Source organism: Dasypus novemcinctus, chromosome 18 (assembly GCF_030445035.2).
Source record: "Dasypus novemcinctus isolate mDasNov1 chromosome 18, mDasNov1.1.hap2, whole genome shotgun sequence".
NCBI classification, from domain to species: domain Eukaryota; kingdom Metazoa; phylum Chordata; class Mammalia; order Cingulata; family Dasypodidae; genus Dasypus; species Dasypus novemcinctus.
In genome coordinates this window covers 87,996,957-88,009,205 of record NC_080690.1, presented here as the reverse complement: position 1 = coordinate 88,009,205, position 12,249 = coordinate 87,996,957, and the positions used below count along the sequence as shown (strand labels likewise).

Sequence of the window (12,249 nt, the reverse complement as noted above, 5' to 3'; positions counted from 1 at the left end):
TCTTTTTGATGTATGAATTTATGGCTATAAATTTCCCTCTCAGTACTGCTTTTGCTGCATCCCATAAGTTTTGGTATGTTGTGTTATCATTTTCATTAGTTTCAAGGTAGTTATTAAATTCTTTTGAGATTTCCTCTTTGAACCACTGTTTTTCTAAGAGTGTGCTGTTTAATTTCCATATCTTGGTGTGAAATCTGGGCCTCTGAGCCTTGCAGATTTCCAGCTTCACTCCACTGTGGTCAGAGATATTATTTTGTATGATTTTGATCTTTCTGAATTCATTGAGCCTTTCTTTGTGACCTAGCATATGGTCTATCTTGGAGAATGATCCATGTGCACTTGAGAAAAATGTATATCCTGCTGTATTCAGGTGTAATGATCTGTATATGTCTATTAGATCCAGTTCCTCTAATATACTGTTCAAAGTTTTTGCTTCTTTATTGATTCTCTTTTGAGGTGTTCTGTCCAAAGTTGATAGTGATGTATTAAAATCTCCCACTCTAATTGTAGAGGCATCTATTCTTTCACTTAGTTTTTCCAGTGTTTGCCTCACGTATTTGGAGGTGCCCTTGTTAGGAGCATAAATATTTATGATTGTTCATTCTTCTTGAAAGGTTGCCCCTTTCCCTAATATGTAGTATCCTTCTTTGTCTCACAATTGTTTTGCATTTAAAGTCTATTTTGTCTGATATTAATAAAGCTACTCCTGCCCTTTTTTGGTTATTGTTTGCTTGTAAGATTGTTTTCCAACCATTCACTTTCAACCTCCATGAATCCCTGGGTCTAAGATGTGTTTCTTGTAGACAGCATATAGATGGTTCATATTTCCTTATCCAATGTCCCAGTCTGAATCTTTTGACAGGTTAATTTAATCCATTGACATTCAGTGTTATTGCTTTCAAGGAATTATTTATGTTAGCCATATTTTGTTTGGACTTGTGTTTGTCATATTTTGTTTGTTTTTTTCCTTCTCTTTTTGTCTTTTTTGTTGCTCTCACACTCTCCTCCAACTCTGCCTCCCATGTTTTTTTCTTTCTTCCCTCAGAACTCCCTTTAATATTTCTTGAAGGGCAGGATTCTTGTTGGCATACTCTTTCAATTTCTGTTTATCTGTGAATATTTTGAACTCTCCATCATTTTTGAATGCTAGTTTAGCTGGGTAGAGTATTCTCGGTTGGAAATGTTTTTCTTTTAGTACTTCAACTATATCAAACCACTGCCTTCTTGCCTCCATTGTTTCAGATGAGAAATCAGCACTTAATCTTATGGAGCCCCCTTTGTATGTGATGGTTTTCTTTTCTCTTGCTGCTTTTAGAATTTTCTCTTTGTTTTAAGCATTGGATAATTTGACAAGTATATGTCTTGGGGTGGGCCTGTTGGGATTTATGGTGTTTGGGGTGTGTTGTGCTTCCTGGACATGTACATCCATCTCTCTCAGTAGATTTGGGAAGTTTTCAGCCATTATTTCCTGCAACACCACTTCTGTCCCCTTTCCCTTCTCTTCTCCTTCTAGGATGTCTATAATATGTACGTTTGTGCATTTTGCATTGTCATTCAGGTCCCTAAGTCCTAGCTGGATTTTTTCTATCTTTTTATCGATCAATTCTACTATCTGTTTGATTTCTGATGTACTGTCTTCCACGTCACTAATTCTCTCCTCTGCCTCTTCTAATCTGCTGTTATTTGCTGCGAGTGTATTTTTGATTTCTTGAACTGTGGTGTTCATTCCCATCATATCTGTTATCTTTTTGCGTATGTCTGCAATTTCCCCTCCAAGTGTTGTCTTCATATTGTTAACCTCTTCCTTTACTTCATTAAATTTGTCTGTGATATATGTTCTGAGATCTTTAATTACTTGTGCAAAGCTCTACTCCCCTTCCTAGTTTTTGGTTTCTTCATTGGATTCAGCCATGTTTTCATGATTACTGGTTTGGTTTGTAGATTTTTGTTACTGTCTGGTCATCATTTTATCTTGATGGGTTTAATCAGCTCCTTAGCTTCTTTGTCTAGTCTTGGGGATTAATTAGCTGTTGTTTTTGAGTAAGTGTTATATCTTCTCTTTGTCACTTTGTTCTTCTTATTCTACTTCCTTATTGCTGGCTGAGTTCACTTTGAAGGAAAATATTAGGGCCAGGGAAAGGCAATTGTGTAAGAAAGGAAAATGTGTAAAGTAGTGTTGGTGATAAATGTTAACAGAGCAACAATATGAGATCTGGGAGGATAGATATTAGATTTATGTAAGTTGTGTAGAGTTATAGCAGTAAGTAGAGTACCTATAATGAGGTAGTTGACTGAATATGGGAGGAATATGGTATGAAATAAAAAGCTAGTGTTTTAGTGAGAGAGGGAAAGAGAAAAGAAAGGCAATAGTTTCAAGAGTGGATAAAAGACAGAAAACAAAACAAAGGTATTAGAAATTAAGAGTTAGACAATTTGGGGATCAAAGAAAGGGAGATGGAATATAGGAGAGACAGTAGATGATGGAGGATATCAAGATGTAGGGGAGGGAAATGGACTTGGCCCAGTGGTTAGGGCATCCATCTACCACATGGGGGGTCCATGGTTCAAACCCCGGGCCTCCTTGACCCATGTGGAGCTGACCCATGCACAGTGCTGATGCGTGCAAGGAGTGCCGTGCCACGCAGGAGTGTCCCCCGCATAGGGGAGCCCCATGCACAAGGAGTGCACCCATAAGGAGAGCCGCCCAGCATGAAAGAAAGTGCAGGTGCCCAGGAATGGCACCACCACACTTCCCATGCCGCTGACGACAACAGAAGCAGACAAAGAAACAAGATGCAGCAAATAGACACAGAGAACAGACAACTGGGGAAAGGGGGGGGAATTAAAATAAAATAAATTAAATTTAAAAAAGAACATATTTAAAAATGAATAAAAAATAAAAAATAAAAAATAAAAAAAATAAAAATAAAATGATGTAGGGGAAAGGGGATAGTGTAGGTAGCCAAAACCAATTCACACAGAAATGAGGCAATGGAGGATGAGGAAACCCAGCAAATGTGTGGTGTTCCCTGCAGCACCTATTGTATAATTAAGATAAAATAAAATAAGAAGAAAATGTGGGACAAGAGAGAAAAAAAAAAGAGAAGAAAGAAAGAAAGAAAAAGGGGGTGGGTAAAGGTAGGGGAACAAGTAAGGAAAAGAAAAAAAGATATAGAACTACCACAACAGCAAAAGAAAAAAAAAAGAAAAACCTAAATAACTGGAAAAGAAAAAAAGACTTTGGGAGATATGATGGAAGAAAAGACTAGGAGATAATGCAATGTTAGCAATCAGGACAATAAAAAAGCAAAACAAAAAAGAAAAAACGCAAATGTTGAAGGCTAGGACATTCAAGGACCTCAGATGCACCTCAGGGCATGATGGATTCAGGGATGGAAAGTCTGTGATATTGCAGACTCAAGAGGTGTGAGTCTCTGGGGTGTGGGCCACCAGGGTTCAGGGGACTCAGACCTGGCAACCTCAAATCTGGTTAACAGGGAGCCTGGGAGCACCGCAGTGCAACACAGCCTTCAGGGATCCCCGCAGCTGGATCAGCTCTATAGGGGAGGTCACATCTGCAAACTCTGACCTATGTGTCAGAACCCTGCAATTCACCCTTTCACTCAGGTCTCTTCTGTGGCTGTATCACCAATTCAACTTCAGGACACCTCCCACCCTGTAAGCCCCTGAAACAGCCACCTGGGGGTGCCTCTACACTGCAGCCAATTTAATGATGCTGCAGATCAGTAGCCAGGCCCTGGGGGGGGGGGGAGGCTCCAGGCAGAAACGCCGATATCAGAGTCCCAAACTGAAATTCCCACGTTTTGCAAAATATTCCCCTAATCAGCTTCCAGACATCTCCCACCCTGCCAGTCCCTGAAACAGCCTCCTGGTGACGTCTCTTTATTGCCAGCAATTTAAGGCCACTGCAGATCGGCAGCCAGCCTTGGGGGGGTGGGGCTCTCGCCAGAAGCGCTATTATTTGTGCCGCAATCAAAAATTTCCCGCCTTGCAATAAAACTCCCATTTTTCTCCCCAAATCGGTCTGCGAAGGCCTCCTGCCCAGTTAGCCCCCCAATAGCCCGCTCAGGGCTTATGAATTCCCCAGTACTGCAGAGCCTCCAGTAATCGCTGCCACAGCACAGGTGCAGTGGCTCCACCCACCCCAGGAGGGAGCATCCCACCTGCAGCCCCCACCTCCATGTAAGAGCCTCAACTTTATCTTATACACGAATTTTCTCTGTTACCTTCCCACCAAAACAATGTCCAGACACCTTCTGCCCTGCAAAATCCCGAAACAGCCTGGTCCCAAAGAATTTCCAATGCTGCCTAGCTGCTTCTTTGCTGGAGAGATTATCAGGTGCACTCACTCAGCCACCATCTTGCCCCGCCCCTTAGGAATGATGTATTGATACATGCTACAATATGGATGAAGATGGAAAGCTTTATGCTCAGTGAAAGAAGCCATTCACAAAAAAACCCACATGTTATAAGATATCATCCTTATGAAAGTCCAGAACACGAAAATCTACAGCAATTGAAATATTACTAGGTTCTTAGGACACAGGCAGGGCAAATGGGAAGGAAAGTGAAAGTTAAAGAGTTTCTTTTTCAGGTGATGAAATTGTTCTAAAATTGACTGTGGTGATAGTTATACATATCTGTTAAAATACTAAAAATCATTGAATTGTACATTTTAAATGGGTGATTATATAGTATGTGAATTATATATCAATAAACCTTTTAAAAATCAGTTCTGATCTCACTTTTAGAAGCTAAAAAAAAATCAGTTGAGATGGCAAATAGACATAAATGTGATAGCTAAAAGTATACAAATCCTAGAAGAAAATAGAAAATAATATCTTTATAACTTTAGGATTGACAAAGATTTATTAGACAAAATTTAAAAGTTGCCAACGTAAAAATAAAATTGGATAAAACTGGTCCTCATTATAATTTTTAAATCTTTTCTCTTAATGGAGAAACAACATATAGTCTAACCATGCAACAGAATACTATGCCACAATGAAAGGGAACAAACTACTGGCACATGCTCAAACATGGATAAATCTGAAAAACATTAGGCTAAGTAAAATGTTAGACAAAAAAAAAACCCACATGTTATCTTATTGAATTTATATTAAATGTTCAGAAAAAGCAAATCTATAGAGACAGAAAGCAGAATAGGGGGTGCCTTGAGTTGCAGGAAGGGATGGGGACTGGCTGCAAATAGACACAAATGGATCTTTTTGGACTTATAGAAGTGTGCCTTCATTCTTTAAAAATTTGATCCTCTCTGGGTTCTGCCTAGTTTTGGTCACTATTCAGTGATTGAAATAATTGTGGTTTTTTACAAAATCTTTTCTAGAGCTGTAATTGCTATATGTGTGAGGGTTAGTTTTGAGGAGAGGAAGCAGGCCAAGGTATGGTTAACCTCTGTGGCCAGCCCGGGGCAGCTGTAAGGCACCACAGCTGCCCGGGAGGGGTGGCGGGAATGGGTGACTACACCCTTCACCTGGTATGGGTGACTCCGCCCTCACATTGCCCCCAGCTACGCCCCCTCACTGGCCCACCTCTGCCCCGTCTCCACCCACTAGTCTGCAGTGCTGCATCTCCTGGCCATATAAGGGTATTCTGCCCGTGCTCACCAATCCACTCTCACCCCATGCTAGCCCCACCCCCGTTCCCTTGGGCTTATATTGTCAAGCACTTCCTCATTAAATCAGACCTGCGCCATCAGCCTCGTCTCCATGTGGGTTCTTCCCCTCATCGTTACTTGCCTGTGGCCCCTCTGTGGACTCCTCACCCAGCGAGCCGCAACCTCAACTGGCGCCCAATGTGGAGCAAGGGCAAGCTGAGAATCTCTGCCCAGGTAAGTAACCCCGTGGCCCAGCATGGGAGCTTCACTCACTCGCCGCCAAGCCCCGCAGGTTCGGGCGCTTGCTGCACTCCTTGAGTGCCACAGCTGCAAGGTTTCAGTTCAACAGCTACAGCACTACTGGAACCTCTTAGTCCCTTTCAACCCCTGGCTGTCTACAGCCAACCTTTGGGATCCCAACACATACCGGTTGCTTATCGACCGTGTGTCAGCCGCCACAGAGCACAAGCACAAGTGCTTCCCACCTGGCCTGCCTTTGATAATCATTACCCCGTTCATAAGCTCCTCCAAGGTCTAATCCACATACCCTTGGCTCGGCAGCACCACCCCTTTCCCAGCTCCACTCCGCTGCCACACTGTACTACGGCATTCATGGATGCCTCCAAAGATAAGTTCGCGTTTGTTGCATATGCCAGGCACAAGAAACTCCCAATAAAACAGGTCTTCACTAACCCAGACTCCGTACAGGCAGGCGAGCTTTCAGCAGTCATCGCCTGCCTCCATGCCTTTGCAGACCAACCCGGACAGCCTACACACAATGCAGGTCTGCAAAACTATCACCCATGCCACCTTCTTTCTGGAGAACACACCCCTCAATGCAGCGCTCTCCACTCTGAAGCAGCTGCTGGAGGGCAGATATAAGCCATGGTACATTGCGCACATCAGAAGCCACACATCCCTACCGGGACCCCTGGCTGCAGGCAACGAGCTGGCGGACCGCGCCATCTCCGTCCATACCCTTACCGCAGTGGGAGACCACATAAATCAAGCAAAATCCCTGCACGCCAGGTTCCATTTCTCGGCAGCCTCACTAAAGCACCTGCTGCCAGACTTGCCTATAGAAACTTGCAAGCACCTGGTGCGTGCATGCAAAACATGCACACCTTTCCTTCCACTTGGGCCATTGCAGCCCGAGGGGGTCAACCCCAGAGGCCTAAAGCCCAACTCCAGATGGCAAATGGACGTTACGCATGTCCCCTCTTTCGGGAGGCTTAAGTATGTCCACGTCATTATAGACACATACTCCCATCTCACCTATGCGGCCGCCCTCCCAGGGGAATCTGCCAAATACTCCATCAAGGCCCTGAGACAGGCCATCCTGTTCATGGGTGTCCCCTGGGACCCAAAAACTGACAACAGGCCCGCCTACCACAGCAATAGCTTTTACTTATTTCTTCAGATGTACAACATCACACACCACTTTAGCATCCCATACAACCCTCAAGGACAAGCCATCATTGAAAACACACACCATCGCCTGAAAACTCTAATACAAAAGAAGAGGGAAACCCATCCCCACCACACTCCAGATGAGATCATCACAGCATGTCTCATCCACCTTAACCTCCTCACATTTGACAGCAAGGGCCTCTTGGCCATCCACAAACACTGGGGACCATCCTATTTGCCCACACCCATGCCGATGGTCCACTGGAAGGATCCAGAAACAAATGTCTGGAGAGGGCCCAGCCCCCTCCTCACCCAAGGGAGAGGTTTTGCTTGTGTCTTTCCAGAAGATGCCTCCCAGCCAATCTGGATCCCGGGCTGAAACGTCAAACCAACCACCTCCACAGCGGCCAACCACGAGGAAAGAATGCCGCCGCATGAGAGCCCTGTGTCACCGACTGAAACAAGCATCAATGGAGGAGAAGGATGGTCTAGACACGATCATCAAACTCTACCACCAAGCCAAGGCGCAGCAACGCATCGCTGAAAAACCCCAAGGCGTAATACCCCTCTTATAATCATGCTCTCGCTTGCCACCACAGGTCAAGGCATGGAGCTCTGGGCCGCCGTCCAACGGCCCCCCAGATTCCTCTTTCTCACACCATCCAGCCCTCTCTTCCCCCGCATCCTTCACTCCTCCTGCAACCTCAGCCTCCCGTGCGATCCTCGCATTCTACCCCGGCAAGCCCCACTTAACGTCTCTGTTGAGCCTCCCCCTGATGCGCTCCTTTTCACCACCCGCAACTGCCCGGTAACCTACCCCTACATGTTCCAAAACCCCCGTTCCTGAGCTACCACCCACTCCCTCCAAACTCATATAACCACCCTGCAAAACATTGCCGTCCCTATAGTCTCTGCCAACCTCCTTACCCAGCTAGCCCAAACTTTTGCGAGTCTATTCCAACTTGCTAACATGCTGTTCTACGGCATGGTACTATTAGGCACTCTCCTCATAGCTATTGCTATTAAGCGCACGCTCTCGGCCCTCTCCCACCTGCGTAATCAAAACCGGCTTATCGCTGCCGCAGCGTTGTCCTTAAATAAGAAAGAAGGGGGAGATGAGGAGAGGAAGCAGGCTGAGGTATGGTTAACCTCTGTGGTCAGCCCTGGGCAGCTGTAAGGCGCCACAGCTGCCCGGGAGGGGTGGCGGGAATGGGTGACTACACCCTCCGCCTGGTATGGGTGACTCCGCCCTCACATTGCCCCCGGCTACGCCCCCTCACTGGCCCACCTCTGCCCCGTCTCCACCCACTAGTCTGCAGCGCTGCATCTCCTGGCCATATAAGGGTATTCTGCCCGTGCTCACCAATCCACTCTCACCCCATGCTAGCCCCACCCCCGTTCCCTTGGGCTTATATTGTCAAGCACTTCCTCATTAAATCAGACCTGCGCCATCAGCCTCGTCTCTGTGTGGGTTCTTCCCCTCGTCGTTACTTGCCTGCGGCCCCTCTGCGGACTCCTCACCCAGCGAGCCGCAACCTCAAGTTTGATGCAATCTACTCCACCACTATGGAACTAGAAATAACACATTGTCTTCTTTTAATCTTCCTTTTCCTCAAAATGCTCCAATATGTTTGCAATTTACTCTATAATAAGAAAGAACAACAGGACTTGCTGAGAGTTTGAGGAAAGGAAGTTGCCCATCGTTTGCAGTTTGAGCTTCTGATGTTAAAGGTGGCCTCCTGACAAAGGCAGAATGGTGCAAAAGTGTGCTGAGTCTGGAGGGGAGATGAATTTGCTTTAGACATGCTACAGTGAAATACAGAGCTTCAACTAGGAAACAAGTTAGGAAAGTCTGTAATAACATGTCAAGATTGACATGGTATTATTTAAAGAGAAAGAAGCAGATTATAAAATGATGAATACAATGTGATCCCATATTCATTAAATTTTATGAATGTATGCAAATATATATGAAGGTAGAAAAGACTGAATATGCCAGAATATCAACTATAGTTCCCTCCGGACAAAAGTAAAAGTGTGTTTTTAAAAATTTTTCTGTTTTCTACATATCTATATGATCTGATTTTATTACAATAAAATACAAATTGGTTTTGTAATGAAAAGAAACCACATGGTTCTTATTAGGTAATTCCTACAATAAGGCAGCTGCCCACCCCTACCAATAGATTGATATGAGAGTGGATCCCTTAGGACCACCTGGGCTGGGGTCCCCCTGGTTGCTCTGACGCTCACCTCAGTGTGAAATGTCTCCACCAATTTCAAGTCTGACATCAGGTTTCATCTCTGAAAGCCCTCCCTGCAACTCCTGTTCCCCAGGGATCAAAGCACAGAGACAGATGGGGCCAAATGTCTGCAGGTCCAAGCCCTGGCTTGAGGCCACCTGCTGACAACCAAGCCAAGGAAGTTCCCTGACCAGTCAACACCCTGTGTCCTCCTGTGCAAAAAGCCAGAGATATTTCAAGTCTGCCACTGGCCACCATTCAAGTTCCCCCTCTTCTCCCCCCTTTCTTCAGGGACATGAGGTTTGTTTCTGATTAGTGAAAGATAAAGAAAATTATCATTATTTTCCAACTTACCATGTCACAAACATGGTCCTGTTGGCATTCCAAAACTAGGTGTAAAAATCTAATCGATTCAGTTTTAAACAGAATGGTAGCAGAAATGAAGTCTATGAATATATTGTCTTAATGTTCAAAAATAAACAATCCTTGTGTTAAAAAACAAATATGTTTTAAGTCACTTACAAGTGTGTGATCACTTTTTTGTTATTCATTTCCTCATTATTTCATTGCAAATAAAACTTTGTACTTGAAATTCAAAAAAAAATTAAAGATCTAATTGACGGAGATTATTTCCATACACTTCTTTCTGATGCTCCTTGAGTGCCTGGCACAGGTCTGGGCAGGGCATCGTTCTTGCCCTTAAAGAGCTTATGGTCTGAAAGGGAGGCTGTGGTTTCATAAGTCTCCAAACAGTTTGGGCAAACCCCAGGATGCTGAGTGGAACTGGAGGAGGCACTGCTGCAAGGCCAGGGGTGAGGGAGGGTCTTGCCTGGGGTAGAGGGTGTCCCTGGGTCATGTGGAGCCTCACTGGGAGAATGGCTGCCTCTGGAGCCTGGGCTCTTGGCCTTCACAAGATGCCCCTCACAAACCAGCCACTCACTGCACCCAGGGCCCTGCCTTGCACAGTTGACTCTTAGGGAGACCTGGAAGAGACTGGACAATGAGTTGCAACCACAAGGACTTCCCCATATGCTCACATTTTCCCTGACAAACAGGGGCTGTCAGGGAGAGTTCACCTGTGTGTGTGCTGGGTGCAGAAGGAAAGGAAAGAAGCAGCCCTTGACCACTTTCCACAGCTCTTAAAATATCTTTACTTCATAACAGCCTTGTCAAAATATTACCTTAAAAAGTGCCAAAAAGAGTAAGACCAGTCTCTGAACTTTCTTAGGGGAAGAGTCTATCCTCCTACAACTCCTACCTTCCTTAAGCTTCTCACACTCACCTACCCACACTCCAGGGCAGGACCCAGTCAAGTGAGGTCCAGGGACACAGACTGCCCAGAATCCAGCATGAGAAAGGCACAGGTCAGCAAAGTGGGAAGAATGAAGGCAGGAGGGCTCCACCCAGACCAGAATCCCCTGGCTCACTTGGAGCAGGAAGAACTGGGAGGCTGGAGAGTTTGGGGCAGAGGGGAGGCCGGTGATGACTCCTAACACCATTTACTGTCACAAAGCAGACACTGCATCGCCCAGGATCCTTCCAAGGCAGGAAAGTGAGGACCTGAGAGGGGAAGGTGCGAGTGCCCTTATGGTGGGGGGGGGGTGCTTCGGGAGGCAGGACCCCATCTCCCAAGTGCAGGAACGGAACGTGCCCCCATGAGGAAAAGCTCAGCAACAGTGGCCACACCCACGCAGGCAGGTGGAAGCTCTGCCGGCTGGAGGCGTCAGCCACGGGAGAACAGTCTCCGGAGGGCCACTTTGACCTCTGTGTTTCTGAGCGTGTAGATGAGGGGGTTCACTGCGGGGGCCACTGAGGTGTAGATGACTGACACCACCTTGTCCTTGTCCAGCGAGTAGCTGGATGCAGGGCGGATATAGGTGTAGATGATGGTGGAGTAGTACATGGAGACCACCAGGAGGTGGGACGAGCAGGTGGAGAAGGCCCGGCGCTTGCCCGCAGCTGAGCGGATGTGCAGGATGCTGGTGATGATGCAGCCATAGGACACCATGATCATGCAGAAATTCCCCACAGCCAGGAACAAGTCTGCCGTGAAGGCCATGGCCTCGTTCAGGTGTGTGGGGGCACAGGAGAGTTTCAGCAGAGGGGGGATCTCACAGAAGAAGTGGTCAACCCGGTTGGAGCGGCACAAGGGCAGGCGCAGCATGAGGCCAGTGTTCACAGAGGTGTTGGCCAGGCTGGTGGCCCACACAGCCATGGCCAGCAGGGCGCACACCTGGGGCGCCATCAGGGTGCCATAGTGCAGTGGTCGGCAGATGGCCACATAGCGGTCATAGGCCATAGCAGAGAAAAGCAGCAGCTCGGCCCCCATCGACCAGGTGAAGAAGAAGAGCTGAGCCATGCACCCCCCATAGGAGATGGATTTCCTGGCCACCATGTTGCCCAAGAGCTTGGGCAAGATTGTGGAGGTGCAGAGAATGTCAACCATGGCCAGGTTGGCCAGAAAGAAATACATGGGCCTGTGCAGGGTGGGGCTAGAGCTGGCGGCAGCCACAATGAGCAAGTTTCCTGAGAGGGCCACCATGTAGAGGAGAAGGAAGATGGTGAAGAGCAGTTGGGGCGCTTCTGAGAACCCCTGGATGAGGAACTCCATGACTAGGGTCTGGTTCATCACAGCTGAGGGGCAGGGAGGGCTCTGACTCTGCCAGGACACCAGCAGCTGCTCTGCCTTCAGTGCTTCTGACACCACCTGTGCAGGAAAGACATGCCCACTTTTTAAATTGTTCTGAGTGATCCTTCTTTCAAATATATGTGTAAAGCATTTAGAAAAAGAATTTCAACAAAAATTGAGCTTTGTGCCATTAATACCTTTAAGACTCACTGTGCTGTGGCTGGAGCTCTACACTTTCCTGTGAGTAGAGAAGCTTCACCACCCCCTCCTGGCTCCCCAGCTGACTGAGATGGCCATTCACAAAATCGTGGCCATAGGGGATAAGGACT

The 12,249-nt window shown here is 46.6% G+C and overlaps 1 protein-coding gene across 1 annotated transcript; it reads right to left on the bottom strand.

Annotated features, from left to right (window-relative positions):
- Positions 1-11,014: 11,014 nt before the first annotated feature.
- On the bottom strand, positions 11,015-11,920 carry LOC101419817 (olfactory receptor 13G1-like). The gene has a single exon (XM_012525870.1). It carries the CDS (start codon positions 11,918-11,920, stop codon positions 11,015-11,017), a length of 906 nt encoding a protein of 301 aa, XP_012381324.1.
- Between the last annotated feature and the right edge of the window lie 329 nt (positions 11,921-12,249).